The following is a 19,982-nucleotide window of genomic DNA, read 5'->3' as shown; positions in this document are numbered from 1 at the left end:
CTGCCAGCACCACACACTGCAGTAGTCCTTAGAAACTTTTATCACCTTCAGGTAATAAAAGAAAAAGAAAGAAAAAAAAAAAACATCAGCAAGTCGAAATCAATTTACGCAAGGCTACGGATTAATTCACCACCTAAATCTCTTTTTTAACCACCAAGAATTGTCCAACATCCAAACTACTGTACAAACTCAACTTGGTGTTGTGTTTAGACAAAGATAAAGTCCATTTTATGACAAATTGAAATGATTGCAAACAAAGCTGAGGAAGAAGAAAAAAGCCTCTGCTGGAAACCAAAGTGGATTCAAGTATTTGTGTATTTAGGATACATTTTGCAGGAGGTTAGCTGGACTGCTTCTAAGCATAAACATTAAAGGAGGGCTGTTTTTTTCCCTGCCAACAAGTTAAATGACATGTTATAGAAAAAAATCAAATGCTAAAGGGCTGAATCCGTGATTTTAGAAACACTGAGGCCTCAAGTCCAAGCTCTTTAAACAAGCCCTTTAGCCTGCCCTAAAAAAACAGTAAACACCACAAAATGACAGCTGTGGTCAACTTCAACCTGGCACATCTTGCTTATCATGAGCTACGTGATCAAAATACTGAAGGGTCCAGTCCAAAAATATTATTTTTATGAACTTGAATTATTGATATGACATGAATGAAAGATTAACTGAGAGAATGCTGCTCCAGAAACTAAACGAGATTCCGTCGGCTGCGTTGGAGTTACTGGAAACAGAAAAACAGTCCACGCAATTGTTAGGTCACCACCACCACCACCCTCACCTCGCCCCAACCTCCTCTTTGATGCTCTCCCCCCAATCAGGAGCAGTGATCTGTCAGATCAAAATAGCCCTGGGTGCTGCATCTGGATGTCCAGGCTCAGCTGTGTCTCACTCCCCTAAATCAAATGTCCTTGCTGAGCGAGCTCGGGGTCTTGTGAGTTGAGCTGACCTGTCTGACTTTAAGATAGGATCCTTGATCAACAGACAGCTGCCGTCTTACACACACATATACGCACACACACGCATACACACATCCTTGGAGTGAGCACATTTCTGTCTCTATTTGCTAAGCCTGCTTGTTCAAGTATCAATCTAGACCTGTATGAAAATGGCTTTTAAACTTTACAGAGTTTGAACTGAAGGTGAAATTAGAATCTTCCAAAGTGATGAAAACACTACATATTTTAACCTATGGACAATTGGATAAAAGTGGTGATGCAGTTTTGGATGTGTTTGTGTGTGTGTTTTTCAAACATTTCCAGTCTTGCCCTACTTATACCAAAGTTTCTGTGCCGAAAAAGTTTCCCAAAACCATGGTTGCAATCATTTCCAATTCTGATCCCATGTCAGTCAGCACAGTGCTTTATCTCTGGGCATATTTGGAGAAATCGTTACATGATGTGTCAGGTAGAGAAATGGTAAAGAGGAGAAAGAATTAAAAACAAAAAAACAAAACAAAACAAAAACAATTCTGGCTGTAGCAAATTACCAACTGGAAAGTCTTCACATCCATGGCAAATACTGAGAAGTCACTAAAGTCATTAAAAACTTCATGGTTATTAAGCAGAGTGGTATGAGTGCTCTCCAAATTAATTGGGGTTAATTAAAGGTTAGGCTTTTTTTGGACTGAAGGAGGATTATTAGTGAGGAGGATTAATAGAAATGCAATGCAAGTTGTCATGTACACACACAAACAGACACGAATCCATGGATGTGTGTAAAGCTTTTTATGAATCTGATGTGTAACCAGTTAGTGAACTGACCAGTGGCTCTCGCATCCTTTCAAACCTTATGCCGCACTGTAAATGAACCCCAGCGTCTTATCAGGAGTCTTTTAGTATTAGTGCAAGATACACACTAACATAGATTAAGCCAGGAAAAAAAAATCCCAGAGGATGTTTAATACAGGTTTAATCCAGAGATTAACCTACTTATCAAATCCACAAAGGTGAACTGAAGTATAAAGCGAGGTCGCTCAGGATACAGGTTTTCCTGCCTGTGTCCTAACATGAGCATCTTACCTGCTCCAGTTTCCAGTGGAACTCAGCCGGTCTGAATGTGTCCACCTGAGTGAAGTCTCTCCTCAGCAGGAACACCAAGCGGCAATTATGGACATACAGCGAGTAGTGATGACGGTTCATCTCTGTGGGAAGCAGAAGGAAAGAGAAGAGTTGGCACCAGGGACCATATCACCACACCTACTCACTGTCGGGGAAAGTCAGTCTGACATCTGGCTTTATGAAGCCTCAGAGAAGTGGGACAGCAAGATTATTTTGAAGGAGGACAGTTGTTTCCCACAATTTTTCACTGGACTTTTTAAAACAAACTCATCCCTTTGGGCAAGCACACTGTGGTGTTACTGACTTTGTTAAGCTGGAACACTGCAGAGCTCTCAGCTTTGTTTCGCTTAACAGTATTTGGAGAGCACTTTTCAAATAATACATCTTTGGATCATGTGTGTATCATATCTGAAGATGATAACACAAAGCCACCCTAACACCATTATTCCATTATGAGAACGCAATAGGCTAAAAATACTAAGCTATATATATACAGATGTGCAGTATGTAGACATTTTCTAGGACCAATTATACTATGCATTGTTAGTTAGTTTCCTGAAAACAGGAAAATGGATGCACCCAATATATTTTTATCATGTAGTAAGCTGCAGTTGGTTAATCACTGACTTCCTGTTGCTTACATATTTTTTTGTTCATGTGCCTGTCCTGCTGTGCCTGAAATCCCTAATCAGAGGCTTGGTTGGGATCAACTAATCCACTCACTTTATTTGTGGTGAGTGGTGTTAATCACTCTGATCGAATCACAGGCTGGTTGGAGAAATGCTGATCAAATCAGATTCAAAATGGGCTCAAAATCTTGTTCATGTTTCTTGTTGCTTTTTACTTCCCCACCCTGTTTGTGGCTTTCAGCTTTATCTTTAAAAACTGCTGTCATATACATAGTTCTTTTAGAAATGGATCATTAAATTCCTAAAACACCTGGGCACTGTGGTTTTTGCAAATGTTTCTTAGTAAATTGTTGTTTTGGACAAAAATATTGCTCCATTGCACAGATGAAAGTCCACAAATATAACACCTGTCTTGTCGGAGTTACAGAGTAGTGTCTCCTTCTCAGCTCTGAGTCCAGGACTGGGCCCATGCTTCATCCACGTTGCTATGGTGAACTGGTCTGTCAGATTCTGGGGTACCACCCAGTCTGGGATTTTCGCTGCCTGACGACCGTCAAACCTGAAGATCAAGTCACTGTCCCTCCCGCTGTCAGTCACCAGGGGAGCCGTCCAATTGGTGGCAGCGCTGGGGGCTGGGAGAAGGTCAGTGCTGCCCGAAGAGGCCCCTGGGGTCACAAATAAGAGGTGCCACAAAACATGTGTCAATAACAATCACAACAGATCAGATATGCAGTGTATAATGGCCTAACCTTGGCTATGATTACTTATGAGTAAGGCAGATGGCAGGGCTTAATATGTAATCAATGGGCCGAGATGGATGGAGGATGTGGGTATTGATTCATGGCAAATGAAACTGACTTTCAAAATGAAAGAGATGTGAGTCATCGTTCACAAATTCAGAGCATAGCTCACTACTAAAACGTGCCTCTATGGAAACAGAGAGCACATATTGACCGAGTACTATGGTAACACAAAGAGAAAAGACACAGCAAGGAGTCGGTGAGAAGGACGGCGTGTGGAGTGACTCAACCAATCACATGAATTGTTTACAGCTGACACCTTTGTTATGTGATCCCTATATATCCTGACAAAACACAGTAATCATAACTGCGTTGCACTGTCCCATCCCATTCCCTGTCTCTTCTTCCCTTTAAAAGCAACTCCATCATTCCTTTGACACAATAACCTCAATATGCTGCGTCCTGAACGATCTGTGTTTTCAAACTGTCACCTTGACAAACGTTATTTTTGCCACATTGCTCGTCTTGTTCCTCGATATATTTGACGTGCCCTTACCGATCTATCTTTGCCCCTCTGCGACAGTGAAAAATGCATTTCATGTGTTTAAACAAGATTTATAAATCATTTATAACAGCTTACGGATGGTGATAAATCAAAACACTATGCAAAACATGCTGTTCTGAGAAAAATAGGCGATGTCAGAATTCGCCATGACTCCCTTGTCCAGGCAAATAATTGCAACATGCATCTGTTCATTTCTGCTAATAACACAACATTGGCACATTACTTGATGTTTTTCCCCCGTCCTTAAAGCTCTCTTTTTCTCTACCTCTAACTCATGCCAATGTGACTCCAGTAATTAGATTCCCTCAGTAAATAAATGCACATCGACTTCTCCAGGACGCAGTTGCAGCCTTTTCTTTGCCCGATGTCTTTGTACATTATCTCAAATTGATTGTGCTTTAAAAAAGCAATTACAATTTATTCTATTCACTATCAGATAATGATTATGGGGTACCTGAAAAGGACTCTTTAGTGGTAAACCATGCATGGACTGGGAGCCAGGGGAGGCAGGGAGGGGATGTTGTGCATTCCGATGAGCTGGAATGGGGCTTGTGAAGGCCGTTAGTCAAAGATGATGACTCCAGCCCCCCTGCTGGCGATGCAGTGTGGGTGGGGAGTGGGGAGCGGGTAGGCTCGGCTGCTTTGTTGGCGCTCTGGGCACCGACACGGCAGCTTGGCTGCTCATCAGTCACTGAGGAGAAAGCGTGGCTGCATCTGGGGCGGCTAATGCCCTCGCTCTGTCACATCATTAGTGACACAGCTTTAAGTTGCAATTCTGGTGCCTTCATTTAGCACAGGGGTTTACCAGGGACACAAGTGGAGATGAGAAAGCAACATGGACAGGGAGCTTTCAGATGTTGGTTTAAAAAGGGCAGAGAAAAGCACCCCAGGCCCTGCCTGACCCTGGTACTAAGACCACCCTTACGCAACAAAAATATATTTCTCAATATATTACATGACGATATATTTTATATGTAATTATATATTGTGAAATGCACGTACGAATATATCATGTGATATATTAATTAATAATATATTATATATGAGTTAGTGATATATTGCAGTATATGAAAATAATGCAATTATTGCCGTTTTCATATACTGAATAAATATATGTTGTTATACTATTTAAGATATTGTTATATATTGAAATTTGCCCCAATTTATATGAGATCATATATTGGAAGAGGTGTTGTAAATACATGTAAATATATATGTAATATATGAGATAATATACCTTAATGTACAAGATAATATAATCAGGTTTATATGGGAATATGTTTAAAATATGTTGAACAATATATTGGTGTATATATATACATAATATATTAAATATTATATAATTAGATAGTGTATGCACTGTATGTGAAACGCTTTAATATAACCATACATTTATACATGTACTCAGCAAATGGCAAACGGTTTGCCATATCATAATTAGTTCCAAGCCATAAAATCTTTTTATTTCATCCAATGGATGGAAACAACAACTACAATGAACAAATATACTTTAAAAATAAGTAAAACATTAACAAGAAGGCAACTGTCCTTCAAAAGTCTTGAGCACAACAAAAACAATTCCACAGTGGAAAAAATAGGACAACAGTCCTTTAGTGCAGTGTGGATCCCACATGCTAATTTATCAAGACCCACTCTGATTAGCCAGTCCTTCAGATGACTTTTTCTTCTCCTGGTGTCTTAACTCACAGATCCTTTTATTTATGGCCATCCGTATGTCTGGAATCTTCACCCCTGGGTGTTGCTGAACAACTGCATCTGTAAAAGATATTAAAATAAAAATGGCATCCACAATGTTGGCCTCTGATTGTTGCAAAAGATAAGATGAGATACTGGTAATATTTTTCTTGTATACCTTGTTCTTGTTCCACGGTGGGTTATATATGACTAGTTTATATAACTAGACAAGTCTGAAATCAGAGTTGACTACTATTAAAGCTACTAGAGGGGATCTGTTTTAATAGTGAGAAAATGTTTTATGTATTCCAACTAGACAGAGGAAAATGATTTGTATCTAAAAGAATAGCAAAGCTGTCAAAGCTTTTTATTCATCCATCTGTTTCGCTATTAGTACATTTCAGTCCTAAAGTGTTTGTTACCGTTTACAAAAACTTTAAAAATGTATGATTCCATTAAAAATAAATTCTTAGTCTTACTGAGTAAAGCTTGAAGCTTCTTGGGGTCCAGAGGTTGACGTCTCTCTGCAGATGGATCGACCTTGTTGACCCCTCCCGTTAGGTTGGACTTCAGTAGCACATCAATGCTGAACAGGCCCAGTAGGAGGGTGCGGGCCATTCCTTTCGCTGTGGATTGCGCTTTTGCAGTTTCCCAACAATGGGCAGACACTCTGGTGGAGTCATCCTTCCCTAGTTGCACCTAATTCATTGAAGAAGGAAAGACATAAAAGAATAAATACAAAGAAAATCACCAGTAACTGAATGTTTCATGTTTTTAACTGATAACAAAAAATGTATTTACTGATGCTGGTTTGGGAGATGTAGGTTGAGCAGGTGACGGTAAAGCAACACTGGCCTCATGTTCGCTTTCACCTTCGTAGCTTGAGCTCTCTGTGATCTTATACGAAATGAGGGTCTTCACAGCTGCCAAGAGTGATGGAATTTCTGGAAAATATGGCCCACCAAATTTACTACTAAGGAACCCCAAAGATGTTATGAATACCTAACAGGAAAAAAAAATTACACATCTGTTCATTTTTTTGGTGTCTCAAAGTGTGTGAGGGGTTAGGAAGGCATTACAGGTTTACTGCCACCCCCATGTTTGCCTTAGGGGGGTAGCAAACACCAATCCAGTGTTTATACTACATAAACCCTACACTATATGTGTAGATTTCCTCTAAAATATAGACACAGATATATTTAAGAATAACATCAAAAACAAGGAGCCAGTGGTTTATACAATGTAAAATCCCTATTTTAATCAAAAACAGATAGTTGCCTTTAACTGCCATGTTCCGCAGCCTGACGTTCTCCTTATTTAAAGCCTTGAGTTGGGTCTCGAGATCTTTACAGGCTGCAGAAGATCCTACACTCTGCTGGTACCGCAGTCTTTTGTTCTCCTCCCTGAGGGCCCTGACCTCCTCCTCAAGTGCTTCTGCAGTATTCAATTGGCTGAGGTTAGGCTCTTCTTCAAGAACTTCTAATTCAGAATGTCTTGCAGCTATGAGTTTGTAGTTTTTCTGTTGGGTGAAAATCAAATGCATTTAGTATGAAACCAAAATTGATTAAAATTAATCATTAAGTTTAATAAGTTAATGAGTCTGAGTAGCCAGAGAGAACAGAAAACTCTACACAGAAAGGCCCCAGCCAGTTTGAACCCTTTCTATTTGTATTAGTGTGCACACAGCCCAACTACAAAACTGAAAAATTTAAATAGCGGTCATGAAAGAACCCCATTACCTTTTTTGAAACTTTTCCTACAGTTTCCTCCTGTGGGTCAAAGAAGAGTTTGTTGGGCACCCTCTTTCTCTTCTTGCTTTGAGGAAGGTCCTCTTGCAAGAGTCTCTGCTCAGCAATCTTGAGTGTAGATTCCTTTTCTATTAATATAAATATAGAGTTACAAGACAGAATGTAATGCCTAGAAACAGAACTATCTAGCTTTACATTACAACACTTTACTGTACAATTCTGTGCTGTTTAGTTTTGTGTTGTATTCCCTCTGCTTTTATATTATATATTTAGTATATATAAACACAGACTACATGATCATATTTTTGTCATTAATATGCGTTTAGTTTAGCATGATGTATAGACACGAAATTGATTTTCAGTTATGACAGTTCCAAACCTTAGCTGATATTCTTCAATTAAACAATTTTAAAATACATGTTAAATTTATGTTTCACTAATAATTAAAAATACATATGAAGCAAAACTTTATGTAACTGTGGCTGATAATTGCAAGTCCCCCTTCATTTAAACTTCACTTCAGCTAGCTAGATAACTAACATATAACAGCTAATGGCTAGTTCGCTAACGACCGTTAGCCACGTCAGCCCTGCTTCATTTGAATTTTTAGCTAGCCAACCTAACGGTCGCTAAAATATTAGCGGCTAATGGCTAAATAGCTAACGCCCGTTAGCTACATCAATCTAGCTTCATTTGAACTTTTAGCTAACGTTAGCTAGCTCGTCACTGTCCTGAAGCTAAAAGCCTACATAGAAAGTGACTTGGCCAATGATGAAAAATCTCAACAATTGCTTAATGTTGTAAGACTAACAAAGTAAAAAAATATAAGCACTGTACTTGCCCGCCAACTGCAAAATCTGTGCTGGTTCGACTCTCCAACCATTAGTGGGCCTCTTTCCACCAATGCTGCGGCACTCAATAAGGTATTCCGTTTTGGCGTTTTCCGGGTCGAAGTCCACAATCCAACTGACAGGAACAATGCTGAGAGCATTTTTATCCTCCCCCCTTAACCAGCTCACAAGCGCAAATTTCATCTTTTTAACGTACTCCTCCAACAACTGACAAGGTTCTACCGTAGCTTCACAGTTTACCCTAATATCTCTGGGCGTGGCCAGAACCTTGCCGTTCGCGGCCATTCGCCCATAAAAGTTTGCCGTTCAACGTGACCATGGTAGCAACAAGCTCGACCAATCAGAGACGTACACCTAACAGGATGTCAGCTGCCAATCAAATAGAAGAAAAAGAAGAATTTTTTTGAGAAGAGGAGGCATGGACGGAAGGAGGAGAAAATACACGGCTCCTGGTTCAGAATTCAATATTCCATCAAGAACAAGGAGATACTGGAAAAGGAGGTTTGTCAGTTACACCCACCTAGTGAAGTAACGTTATTAAACATTTATTCTGTATTTAGACATTGTTTATTTTAGTGTTGTAGTTAGCTAAAAGTAGCTAGTATGCAGAATGTTGGCTCGCAAACTTTATTTAAACGACCATGGCCGTTTTTGCAATGACCAATAAGGCAATCTGTAACGGAGCGCACACACATAAGTAAATAAATTAATAAATAAATAAGAGAGAGAGGGGGACATAATCAGTATTGCCGCTCATTTCCAGGTCAAGTTGTGCAGGCGGGAAGGGGCTTCATAACGTTTATATGGAGTGATAGTGACACATACATGTTGCCCATGCATGGACAGCCTCCGATAATAGACATTCAGTAAATTGAGACATATTTTTCATTTTTATGGTAGGAAACTGACTGAGGCCATCAACATGCATCAGTCAAACCAGGAAACGGTAGGTCATTAAATGAAATGCAGTTCTTCTTAATTAATATTTGTTAAGAAAGTTGAGCAAATAAGTAGTCTAATGCATATCAAACATACAACATACATAGCTATATACCATACACATGCTTTAAACTGTTCTCTATTCTTGAACAGCAGAACCTGGATCAGGATTCTGACCCTGACAGTGGCTCAGAAGACGCACATGATGGGGCTGAGATTCATGTAAGTAATCTGCTAATAACTACTACTTATCTACAGGTCTCTGTCTTTGACTATGTCTGTCAGCATTTCCTCTAAGACTTATGTTCTTCCACAGCAGAACCAGAATCAAAATTCCTCTGACAACGACTCTGACAGTGGCTCAGAAGACGCAAATGATAATGAGATTACTGTAAGTACAATGTACTGTTATTATATAAAACTACCTTGTAATAATCCACCTGCAAAGGGTGGCAGAAGACCCTCTATGTATTCTGATGTAAGTGTGTCCTTGAATGGTCCATTAATGATGTTTATAGCCAAGTTCTACTGGTCTCTATATTCACTATTTCACTGAAAACATTTCCTCAAAGACTTCTTTATTCTCGTACAGCTAAACCTAGATCAGGATTCCTCTGAGTACAACTCTGACAGTGGCTCAGAAAACACACATGATGGTGGGGAGATTCATGTAAGTAATCTGCTAATAACTACTACTAATACTACTGTTACTATTAATCTACAGGTTTCTGTCTTTGACTATGTCTGTCAGCATTTCTTCTAAGACTTCTCTATTTTTACACAGCAGAATGAGGATTCCTCTGACAACAGATCTGAAGATGCACATGAAGGTGATGACATTACAGTAAGTAATTTTAAAAGGGCCATTATCTCGCATAGGATTTTTATGACCTTAAGACTTTAACTGTTTTGCTTTCTTAGCTTTTTTTTTTAGACTAACCTAAGCCTTACTTTTATCATGTATACAACAATGCCACATATTAATATTTGTATAATTTTATGCAAATTTCCTAGTGCTTATGTTTGTCAGCTGTTCCATAGACTTACTGTATTTTCCCATTACAGAGCCTGCACACCAACCCTGAATCTGATGAACTGCCACCAAATTTGAGCCAAACAACAGAGTCATCAGTCTTCAGTTATGAGGACAGTGTCGATTTTGGTGTGTTTGAACCACTGTGGCTGTCTTTTACTGACTCTGAATCCATTGCCAGTGGAGAAGAAGACAGCACTGACAAGTCAGTAACTGAAGAATCACATTTAGGAGCACCCATTAATGAAAGGTTTCCTCCAGTAAACGATGAGCCACTTTACACAGGCTCACAACTATCCAAAGCTCAGAGTTTTTTACTTATACTTTCATATGCTTTGAGACACTCACTTACTGGTGTGGCCCTGTCTGATCTTTTAGATTTGATTAATATCCATTGTCCAGAAAATGTTCTAACTTCAAAGTATCTGTTCTTAAAAGAGCTTAACCCAATACAAGGTCACCTAGAATGTCACATATACTGTCCCAATTGTGAGTATTACATTGGTGACCAAGTCACTGAAGGGAGCTGTTCTGTATGTAACTCTGCATGGGATAGAAACAGCTCACTGAAGAATGGAAATTTCTTCCTGTACTTACCCATCCATACACAACTGGAACATCTTCTTCAAAGAGAAGATATAGCATGTTGTCTTAAGTCAGGAAATGGTACATGTAATCCAGAAACTTATGATGACATATGTTGTGGTAAAATGTATCATAGTCTGAACAAAGCTGGTGGCCCACTAGATAGTCCTCATGCATTCTCCTTAACATTAAATTGTGATGGAGTTCCAGTATTCAAATCATCCCAGTATGGAATCTGGCCATTACAAGGGATGGTAAATGAACTTCCTTATCTTGTCCGCAAAGAGAATGTTTTACTATTTGGCCTATGGTTTGGTACTAAAAAGCCGAATGTTAACACATTTTTAAAACCATTCACTCAAGAGTGTCAGTCACTGTCAACTGTTGGCTTCAAGTTACACAGAAACAACTCTGTGAATCATTGTAGAGTGATAGCAGCTGTTATAATGTGTGATTCAGTTGCCAGGCCCATTCTGCAAAACATGACCCAATTTAATGGTCATTACGGGTGCAGCCTTTGCTTACATCCTGGTGAACAAGTTCCAAAGGGAAATGGAACTGTTAGGGTTTATCCATACAAACATGTTCCAAAAAGGGATCATGCTTCAACCCTAACTGATGCAAGAGAAGCTGTGCGTACCGGACAATCCGTGAAAGGCATTAAAGGGCCTACATGTCTTGTCAACATCCCACACTTTGACATTATATCTGGAATGCCTCCTGACCATATGCATAATGTACATCTTGGAGTTGTTAGGCAAATGGCAAGCATGTGGCTGGATAGTGAACACCATGAGGAGCCATATTATATTGGTAATCGTATTCCTGAGCTCGACCACCAACTCTTGAGAATTAAACCACCTTGCAATATCACCCGAGTGCCCCGCTCTTTTCAGCAAAGGAAGTTCTGGAAAGCTAGTGAATGGCAGAACTGGTTACTTTTTTATAGCATCTTTGTGCTAAAGGGAATACTACCACATGCATTTTACCAGCACTGGTTAATCCTTGTCACCTTCATGTTCTTGCTTTGTAAAGACACTGTCACATCAGAGGGGTTAAAAAGATGTGAAAAACTAGTTGTTGAGTTTGTCAAACAGTTTGAAACACTGTATGGAAAGGAAAATGTGTCATTTAACGTACATTTATGTCTTCATTTGCCAGACTCTGTGAGAAATTGGGGACCTTTGTGGGCACATTCAGGATATATTTTTGAGTCTTTTAATGGGGAAATACTGAAGATGTTTCATGGCACCCAATGTGTTCCATTACAAATAATGAAACAATTCACATACAGACAAGTGTTGCCTCTTCTGAAAAAAAATGCACTGACAAATGCTGTGCCTAGATGTATACAGCTGTACAACAACTTGACTGGTGAAAAAAAGCTGAAGCTTTTTGAAAGAGTAGCAGATCAAGTTGTTACACTTGGTTTACACTATGTACGAAAACTTACTAAAGAAGAAGTACTGGCTATGAGAGAGAAACTTTCAGTCACCACGGATACAGTAGTGAAAATATTCAGTAGAACTTTAGTCAAAGGAGAACTGTATTACTCGGAGCAGTTCACTAGAGTAATGAAAAGGAATAGCTTCACTGTTTTGTTGGATAATGGACACATAATCACTGTGTATTATTACATTGTGGTAGAAAGACTGGATAACAGAAAATGTTTTGCTGTTGGAAAACAGTATGACAAATCACACAGTTTTGTGTTTTTAGACAATGTAGTTAGCTTGAAAAGAGTGTTACAGGGCAGGAAACAGGTTTTTGATGTGATGAAATTCAATAGGAAATGTATGTTAGTTGATCTGCCACAGTATGCCAACCTTTATGCATGTGTACCTCCACGTTTCAGTGTGGAGGACTGAAATGTTACGAATAAAAAGTGGACTCAAGAAAACATTTTGTATTTTTTGCTGCTGTTAGTGATTTGATTTATAATAGTCATCTACATTTTACAATATATCAATACATAGCCGTAGGTGGTCCATCCAGATGGCTAAATGTGTAATGTAAAAAATAATGGATATCATGCAAAATGTGATTTGGAGTTTGGAGTTCCAAAACTCTAAAAAATAATCCAAACTGTTATTAAAATGTTTCAATAAACATAATGCAGTTTTGTTTGCATAGCAATGTATTTTAAAATATATGAATCAATATATAGCAAATGTCATCCATCTATATATTTCTAAATATATGATTAAGTTTCTCATATACTGAAATATATTTCCTAATATATTGCAATATAAATTCTAGTATATTGCAATATACTTTTGTTTCGTAAGGGCATGGATTCAACTGATGCTTTTAGCTGCAGCTAACTTCTAATTCAATGCACTAACTCAGTTTGTCGCCTCAGTCAGAAGTCACCACTAATCAACCATCTACTGTATATTATACACACCCACCACCATCTGAATAGCCACAGGTCCTGCTTTCATGTGATTTGATGCTACAATACCAGAAATGCATTCTCGGTCTAAGCTGTTTGTCAGTCTGATCACACACACATGATTATGGCAGTCAAAACACAACAGAGATATCCTTTTTCTTGCAAAACCAACCACAGAGTTTCTGCAGAGATTTCTCAGAGTAGGTTTCCCGGTCGCAGCCCTTCCCGATGTGGCTGGTCTGCAGCTCCACTGTGGTCCTCACCGATGACAGTGGCCCGCCACAGGTCTCCAGGTGCATCTTAGGAAACAGCTGCTTACTGCCCGTTCCTGGTTCATAGTCCACTCGTTTATTCCAACCTGGAAAGAAGATGGAGATGGAGTGATAGTGTTAGGGATTGCAGGTAGCACAGGTGAAACTGCAGAGTAGGTGAAACTGCGGAGTCTGCTGTCCTGGTTGCAGATTATTATGTGAAATCATATCTGATTTTCACAAGCCTACTTTTGTTACTGCACATTTTTGCCTCATTTTGTCCATTTAGGCTACCATCAAAACAGAGACTCCATTTCCGATTTTTCACTGTCACTAGTCTTTCAGGCGTCACAACTCAATATCCTTCTGGCAGAATGTACCCAGCTAATAAAATTGTTGCATTGTTGTTGGAGTGCCGTGCAATACCTGCATTAGCGACAGTAGTCATTATGCTGTCACTGTCTGTCCTGTCAGCTGTAAATTGTGTTTTCTATCTGTGCAGGCTATTATTTTGTACGACAGAGATGTTTTCGCTTTCCCCTTCATTTTTTTCTGGCCTTTGTAGTGTGAATTTGTGTTTGTCTGCACAGTCTCTGCAGGAGATAGCATGAGAATGAACTGCTAAATGATGTTTCCAGATTAGTTTTTTTTTTTTTTAACATTTTTTATATGTTTTGTTTACAGTGAACTGATCTCATTCATTATCTCAGTGTTCAAAAAACAAAAAAGAGCACCTGTCGTATTGGTAAATGCTGTCAACACATATTTCAAACATTTGCTCCTTCTAAAACCTGTCAGTCCCAGTCGTAGAGCAGCAATGTAGCTGGATGAAACTGGTTTTTCAAAAGCAAACCATACCACCTCAAAATTAACTGGGTGCTATCACACCATCACTGCTGGTACACACAAACCAGGTCCTATCCATCTATCCCTGTCTGTCTATCTGTCTAGCTATCGAGCACTGCTGGCTAGAAGCTGGAGGTATAAGCACGAAGCCGAGCTGACTGGAGAAGAAGAAGCGCAGGAACAGCTCTTTGTTGCTCACCAGCCTGTTAAATCTGCCATGTTCGCTCCCCTCACACACTCCCCACCTTGTGCATACACACACTGCATCTGTTTTGTAGTTGGTTTACCTCCTCCAGACTGCGATTACTGTGGGCTGCTGCAGCACTGTTACTATGGGACTGTCAGTGGCTGTGATGAGAATAGGCACAAACAATGGTGCACGCTGAAGGAGAACAAAAACAGATTCAAGAGCAGAAAAAAAATGACACAACTACAAAAGGCTCTGCTGATTTATACATTTCTGTTGCCATTTCCACATTTCCTTTTCATTCAGTCACTGTAAGCACTGCATGTACAGCTATGTACTCCCATCTGGTAATCGGTCCTTTATATATCACCTTATCCTATGGTCCCCCACATCGAAAGCTCAAAGCAACAGCAACAGGCAGGTAACATTTAGCTTTGTATGATGGCAAAGCAGATAGCTACCTTGCTGATGTTTTTGAAATATTCCTTGCCACTTTTACAGCAATGCTTCAACTGTTCTTCCATCGGCTTTTCTTTCCTTTGACTATTAGGCATTGCTAGAGACCTTGATAAATGTTCCACCTGTTTTGTGCCATTAAAGGAATAATTTGACAGAGTTAGATGAGACGCTTGATGCAATTCGCACATCTGACTCTGTCCAAAGGTAAAATTATATTCACGATTTCCAGCACCTCTAAAGCTGCAGGTTCCACTGTTGTTGTTTGGCAGTGTCAAGTGGCAGTCGTATTTGTTTTTTACGGGTTAAATAAACAAGATAAAACATGTTAATCACTGAACTTTAAAGATCCTGGAAGCTGTCTAGCTGTCTACCCCTACTTTCAGTCTTTATGCTAAGCTAACCATGTACTGGCTCCAGCTTCATATTTTTAACACACAGATTGTTGTATTCAATAGTGTGATTTTCCTGAATGTCACACTTTGAGCAGTATAGCAGTTTCCCTGTAAAATCAGATGTACTGCATGTACTGTAGAAAGCAGTGTAAATGCTAGAAGAAACTGTTGACATTCTCATCAAAATTGGTCACTGAGGGCTCAAAATGAATGCAACAATTCTTAGTTCATACAAAAAGCTACCATTTAACACCATTTACCATCCAACACCATTTCACCCAGTGAGTGTTTGTTGAATATGTTTTCTGGCCTTTTTTTTTTGCTGTGCAATGCTGAGTAAGAGAGTGATGCTGCAGCTTTCAGATTTAGGCCGGAGAGGGATAATAACATACTCCACGGACAACTGGGAGTCAAATGACCTGTCGAGGACTTGGCTTTAACACTGCCTAGCTGGCTTCACATACAGAGAGGGAGGCGCGGATGGGGCAGAGTCTGGTTAAGGATGCATGGGAAGCAGTGGCGGGAAAGTGAAAGGATAAATGGGGGGTAATGGGGTTGAGGACGTAATGTGCATACAGATATGTGAGGAAGGATAGGGTTGAGTGTGGAAGAGGGTGATTAAGGTTTATGGGTAAGAGAGCATTGGACAAACATGAGGGATAGTAAATGGTGCTGACTCTGAGGAGAGATTAAGACGGTTGTACTCTCATCACCTTTTAATAGTTTTTAATCTCATGGAGTGTACGCCTGTAGTTTATTTGTCTGGAGGGGGCAGTGACCAGCATCCATCCACTAATCCTGGTAGCTTCAGAAAAATAGATGCACAGAGTTGCAGTCTCCTGTCAGAATGCAGGGCATGTAATTTGCATATTCATACCCCAATCGGGCAGCTGTTTTGATGTTGCCAGTAGGCCTATCAAATCGTTTACTGAAGCTTGACACTGTTTTTTTTTTTCCAGCTGGTTTTTAATTGTTGTAGGGAATACTTACTTTGCTCTGTCATTACCTCATTATATCTAACATTACTGGAAGGGTATTGTATAATAAAGATGCCAGAGCATGTAAAATTGATTAACTCTGAGATTCTGTTGCAGCTCTTAAACCGGAGGCAGTCCAAACCCATGCACTGTTCGCTGTGGGTTTGTTCTATTTTACTGATACTCGTACATCCAATGACAATGTGAAAACAATGTAATAATGCGAGAGGGGTCACTCATAGTGATGAACCTACGGAGAATTATCACCTGAATCTGCAGCTTTATGGAGCTTACTGTGAGAGGGTAATTCACTGTTCAGCTGTCTGGTCTCTAACTTTACTGTTTTGCTTCACTCTCAGGACACTCATAGCATCCCCCTCGCACGTTCATCATATCAACACAAAGACGTGGCGATATGTTAGTGTTGTGTTTACGAGTTGTAAGTGTGGAGACCTGGAGTTAAATTTTGACACTTCTCAGGAGGTGGTTGTTAATCCACATTCCAGGTACACAGCATTAATAAAGAAGGCCTTGTGTTTAGCTGGGTGAGCTAAGAATTGCAATAAAGTATATTTCAATATACAGGTAATATTCTGACTTATATCCAACATACTTTTTGGTGCTTTGTTATGTTCTTGTCTGCGTAAAACTGCTTAAAGGGTCTGTACTACACCAAATTCTTCAGCCACACCTCTACATTTTCTGACTGAGGACAGAATCAGGCAGCAGGCTGGGTTGACAGTATGGAGCAGAGACAGAGAGGGACAAGCAGCTGCTGCCGTGTCCTTCGAGGGGAAGCCAATATATTGAAGGAGGCAGCCAAGGTGAGAGCTGATTTGGTGCTGGCCTCAGCTTTCCTCTCTGCTCCAATCTGTCATGCTCCCACGGCAGGTATGGCACTTCTGTTGATTTAAAGATACTTGTGGTTAAAAGTCATTACTTGTACAGTGGAAACACAAGCAGAGGACACCAGTAAAGCCTTAGAGGTTTAAGCTTCTGGGAAGCTACATGGGTTGTTAAGTTCCTGTGGTGGAAAAGGCCTAGGAGAGTGCCACCAACTGGTGCCACCATCAGGAGCTGCAGCTGCTGGTTACCACACCTGCATGGAGGTGTATCCAAACTGTAAAATCTCCCCCCACATGCATTTTGATGAACAATGATGAATGTTTTTTCCTGTATCTTTGTTTCTACATGTTTGAATAAGTCTAGTATCTATTCTGAATTATTAGTATTAGTATTTATGCCAACCTGCTTTTATATTGACTAAGAGGAAAAGACTTCAAGAGTGACATTTTGCTAGTTCTATTAGAGGGAATGCTCCCCTAATACAACTTTATTGATATTTATATACTTTACGCCTGCCTTTAAATGACCCTCATGATAAATACTACACAATCAGTTTGTATCATTAAGTGAAAGAGGTCAGTGTATGGAGTTTCACACCCTGTCATACCACACTGATGCCCATTACACACATAGGTTTACTGTAAAACTCTGGGTAATGGGCCCAGTTCAGCACTACAGTGACCCCGTTGTGACAGGAGCCATGATGAATGTAAACAGAGGGTGTGAAGTGCAGCTCCTCAAATATAATGAGGAATGGGATCATCGGTAGGAAGGCAAATGAGTTCCAAGGAGTGTGGGAGCAGCACATCATGAAAACTAATCACAAGGCCAAGCATAGTAGCAGATGTTCTTTCACACCACAGGACACATTTCTGTTTGAGACACGACTCCCCTCCATGTTTAGACAAGAGGCACGGGGTGTTGAAACAGTGTGGAAGCACTGAAGTACAAAAATCAGCTGCTAACAAAAAGAGAAGAAAATGAACAGAGATACACTTTCACCACAAATAAAACAGTCTACTCCTCATTTCATAGCTTAGGTTTAGATAAGGCCCATACAAATACCCTCATTTCATTGATAAATATTTGGCAGTGGCATTTATCTTTAATAATGGAAAACAATGCAGCAATAAAGTGGAAAAGGTCCTTTGCCAAAAAAAACCACTGGGCTGTACTGAAGTGTGTTTACACCGAAGACACACAAAACAAAGACACACGTCTGTGTCTTGAATGTAAGCCACATTTTTGATGATGGTACCTTTTATCAATGTTTTGATTTCTGGAAGATAAAAACAATTCCACACCTCCATCACATCCTCCTCCCTCTCATAGTTTTTAAACAGTGATGCGTTCTTCTCACAGGTGGTTATAAATGAATTTAGGAGCAAATACTTTCTACAGAAACCTTGTGTTAGTTTATGAAATAACACAATCTCTTGTTTTACAGTACTGATTCTCTGACACCTGTATTGTGGCACTCTCTGTTGTGTTGCTGAAGCAGAGGTATTTCCTGTTCACACAGACATTTATGATGATTTTTCCTGCTCCGTTAGCAGTTCAGCCTTTTACCAGTTTATGACTGTTTGACATAATGGCATAGTATTCATGTTGCTCTGTGTGTGTCTGAGCAGGATCAGACTTTATAGACTTGTTTTTATAGACTGTTTTATTTAAGCTCTCTCACGCTCTGGAGCTAAATGCCTTTCATAACACAGGGAACAAAGAAAGTATAAGGCTGATTATTGCAGGGGAGGAATGTAAATTTGTGTTTGTGAAGTTTTGTGTTTAAGTAGAACTTGTCACTTGTACTTTTAATTTTATGTCACTTTATACTCCTACCTAAGTGCATTCCAGAGGGAAGTGATATATGTGTATAAGATAATCAAAATATAATGCACTGTTATTGATTACACTGCAGTAGACAACAGTTTATAAAGTAGTTGATTTTTACTGTTGTGATCACGGTAAAAGTGTCATGATAATAATAATAGTGTGAGTTTTCCTGTGATTTCTAGTTCCATTCAACATCTCTACACACAGCAGGTTTGTAGCTTTACATTGGTGAATCAGCTGACTGACTGGTTCCCTAATGTTCTTCTTTGTGACTGTGGAAAAGCGTCTGCATGTCTACATGCACATGCACATAAGAGGGTTTATATCGAGGCTTACTATCATGCATGAAGCAGTGGTTCTTGTAATCTTGCAGGGCCTCTGCTGAGCTGCATTTGTGTCCCTGCTAAATAATTTATTCCTATTAAAGAGTCTCTCTAGGACACTGCCGCTGGTGATGCTATCACTCACAGGTGCAGCGTGAGCTCCCAAATTCCCTGACAGTACAAACAGGGTAAACACACATAGAGACATAGAGACTTGCATCCAAAAGAAATCACACAAAAAGCACTTGCACTTTGTGATTCAGATGCCTACATACAGACAGATAGAACTACAAATACATTCGCAGCACACATACTCACTATACTCACACACACACACACACTCACTATTGATGCACAGGCACAATAACCCAGAACACACACTTGCACTAAAGCCCAGCTGCCTTACAAACAGTGTGGGTTTAATAGGAAGCTATTTGGTCTCTGTTGAGTTGTGTGCTCGCCCGCAGTACATTGAACAGAACTCACACAGCGAGCCCAAGATTTCTTCTCTTTGTGAATTTGAGAGGAAGACGAGAGGCAGAGGAAGCAAGGCAGACATGAAAACGACCATGTGGAGCTGGTTCACAAGAGCATAAGTACAAGTTGCTCACTGGGGCTGTGATCA

The 19,982-nt window shown here is 39.8% G+C and overlaps 3 protein-coding genes across 10 annotated transcripts in view; 1 reads left to right on the top strand and 2 right to left on the bottom strand.

The window, feature by feature from the left end:
* The window catches only part of LOC121187326 (calsyntenin-2-like), a 142,715-nt gene that overhangs the window by 46,253 nt on the left and 76,480 nt on the right, over positions 1–19,982 (bottom strand). For all 4 annotated transcript variants that reach the window (XM_041046515.1, XM_041046514.1, XM_041046516.1 and 1 more), the window contains exons 5-7: positions 13,416–13,601; positions 3,100–3,357; positions 2,025–2,146 (exon numbers count right to left, since the gene is read on the bottom strand). In XM_041046515.1, coding sequence (XP_040902449.1) covers positions 2,025–2,146; positions 3,100–3,357; positions 13,416–13,601 — 566 coding nt within the window. The remainder of the gene's footprint in view (positions 1–2,024; positions 2,147–3,099; positions 3,358–13,415; positions 13,602–19,982) is intronic.
* LOC121187327 lies at positions 5,360–8,591 on the bottom strand. The gene is made up of 6 exons (XM_041046519.1): positions 8,282–8,591; positions 7,432–7,568; positions 6,971–7,211; positions 6,494–6,636; positions 6,172–6,391; positions 5,360–5,773 (listed from the first exon to the last, which is right to left on the bottom strand). The coding sequence occupies exons 1-6, from the start codon at positions 8,574–8,576 to the stop codon at positions 5,640–5,642; spliced, it is 1,170 nt and encodes a 389-aa protein (XP_040902453.1). The 5' UTR covers positions 8,577–8,591; the 3' UTR covers positions 5,360–5,639.
* Positions 8,695–12,955, top strand: LOC121187325. Of its 5 annotated transcripts, none has more exons than XM_041046513.1 (7): positions 8,695–8,792; positions 9,192–9,237; positions 9,387–9,452; positions 9,550–9,621; positions 9,823–9,900; positions 10,015–10,074; positions 10,296–12,955. In XM_041046513.1, exons 1-7 carry the CDS (start codon positions 8,710–8,712, stop codon positions 12,714–12,716), a joined length of 2,826 nt encoding a protein of 941 aa, XP_040902447.1. In that variant the 5' UTR covers positions 8,695–8,709; the 3' UTR covers positions 12,717–12,955. The 5 variants fall into 5 exon arrangements, with proteins under 5 accessions (XP_040902447.1, XP_040902444.1, XP_040902445.1 ...); XM_041046510.1 differs by having other exon boundaries at positions 9,547–9,621; XM_041046511.1 differs by having other exon boundaries at positions 9,384–9,452.

This window comes from Toxotes jaculatrix, chromosome 9, assembly GCF_017976425.1.
Source record: "Toxotes jaculatrix isolate fToxJac2 chromosome 9, fToxJac2.pri, whole genome shotgun sequence".
Lineage (NCBI taxonomy): Eukaryota > Metazoa > Chordata > Actinopteri > Toxotidae > Toxotes > Toxotes jaculatrix.
The sequence above is the reverse complement of the archived record's forward strand: the minus strand, read 5'-3'. Positions and strand labels throughout refer to the sequence as shown.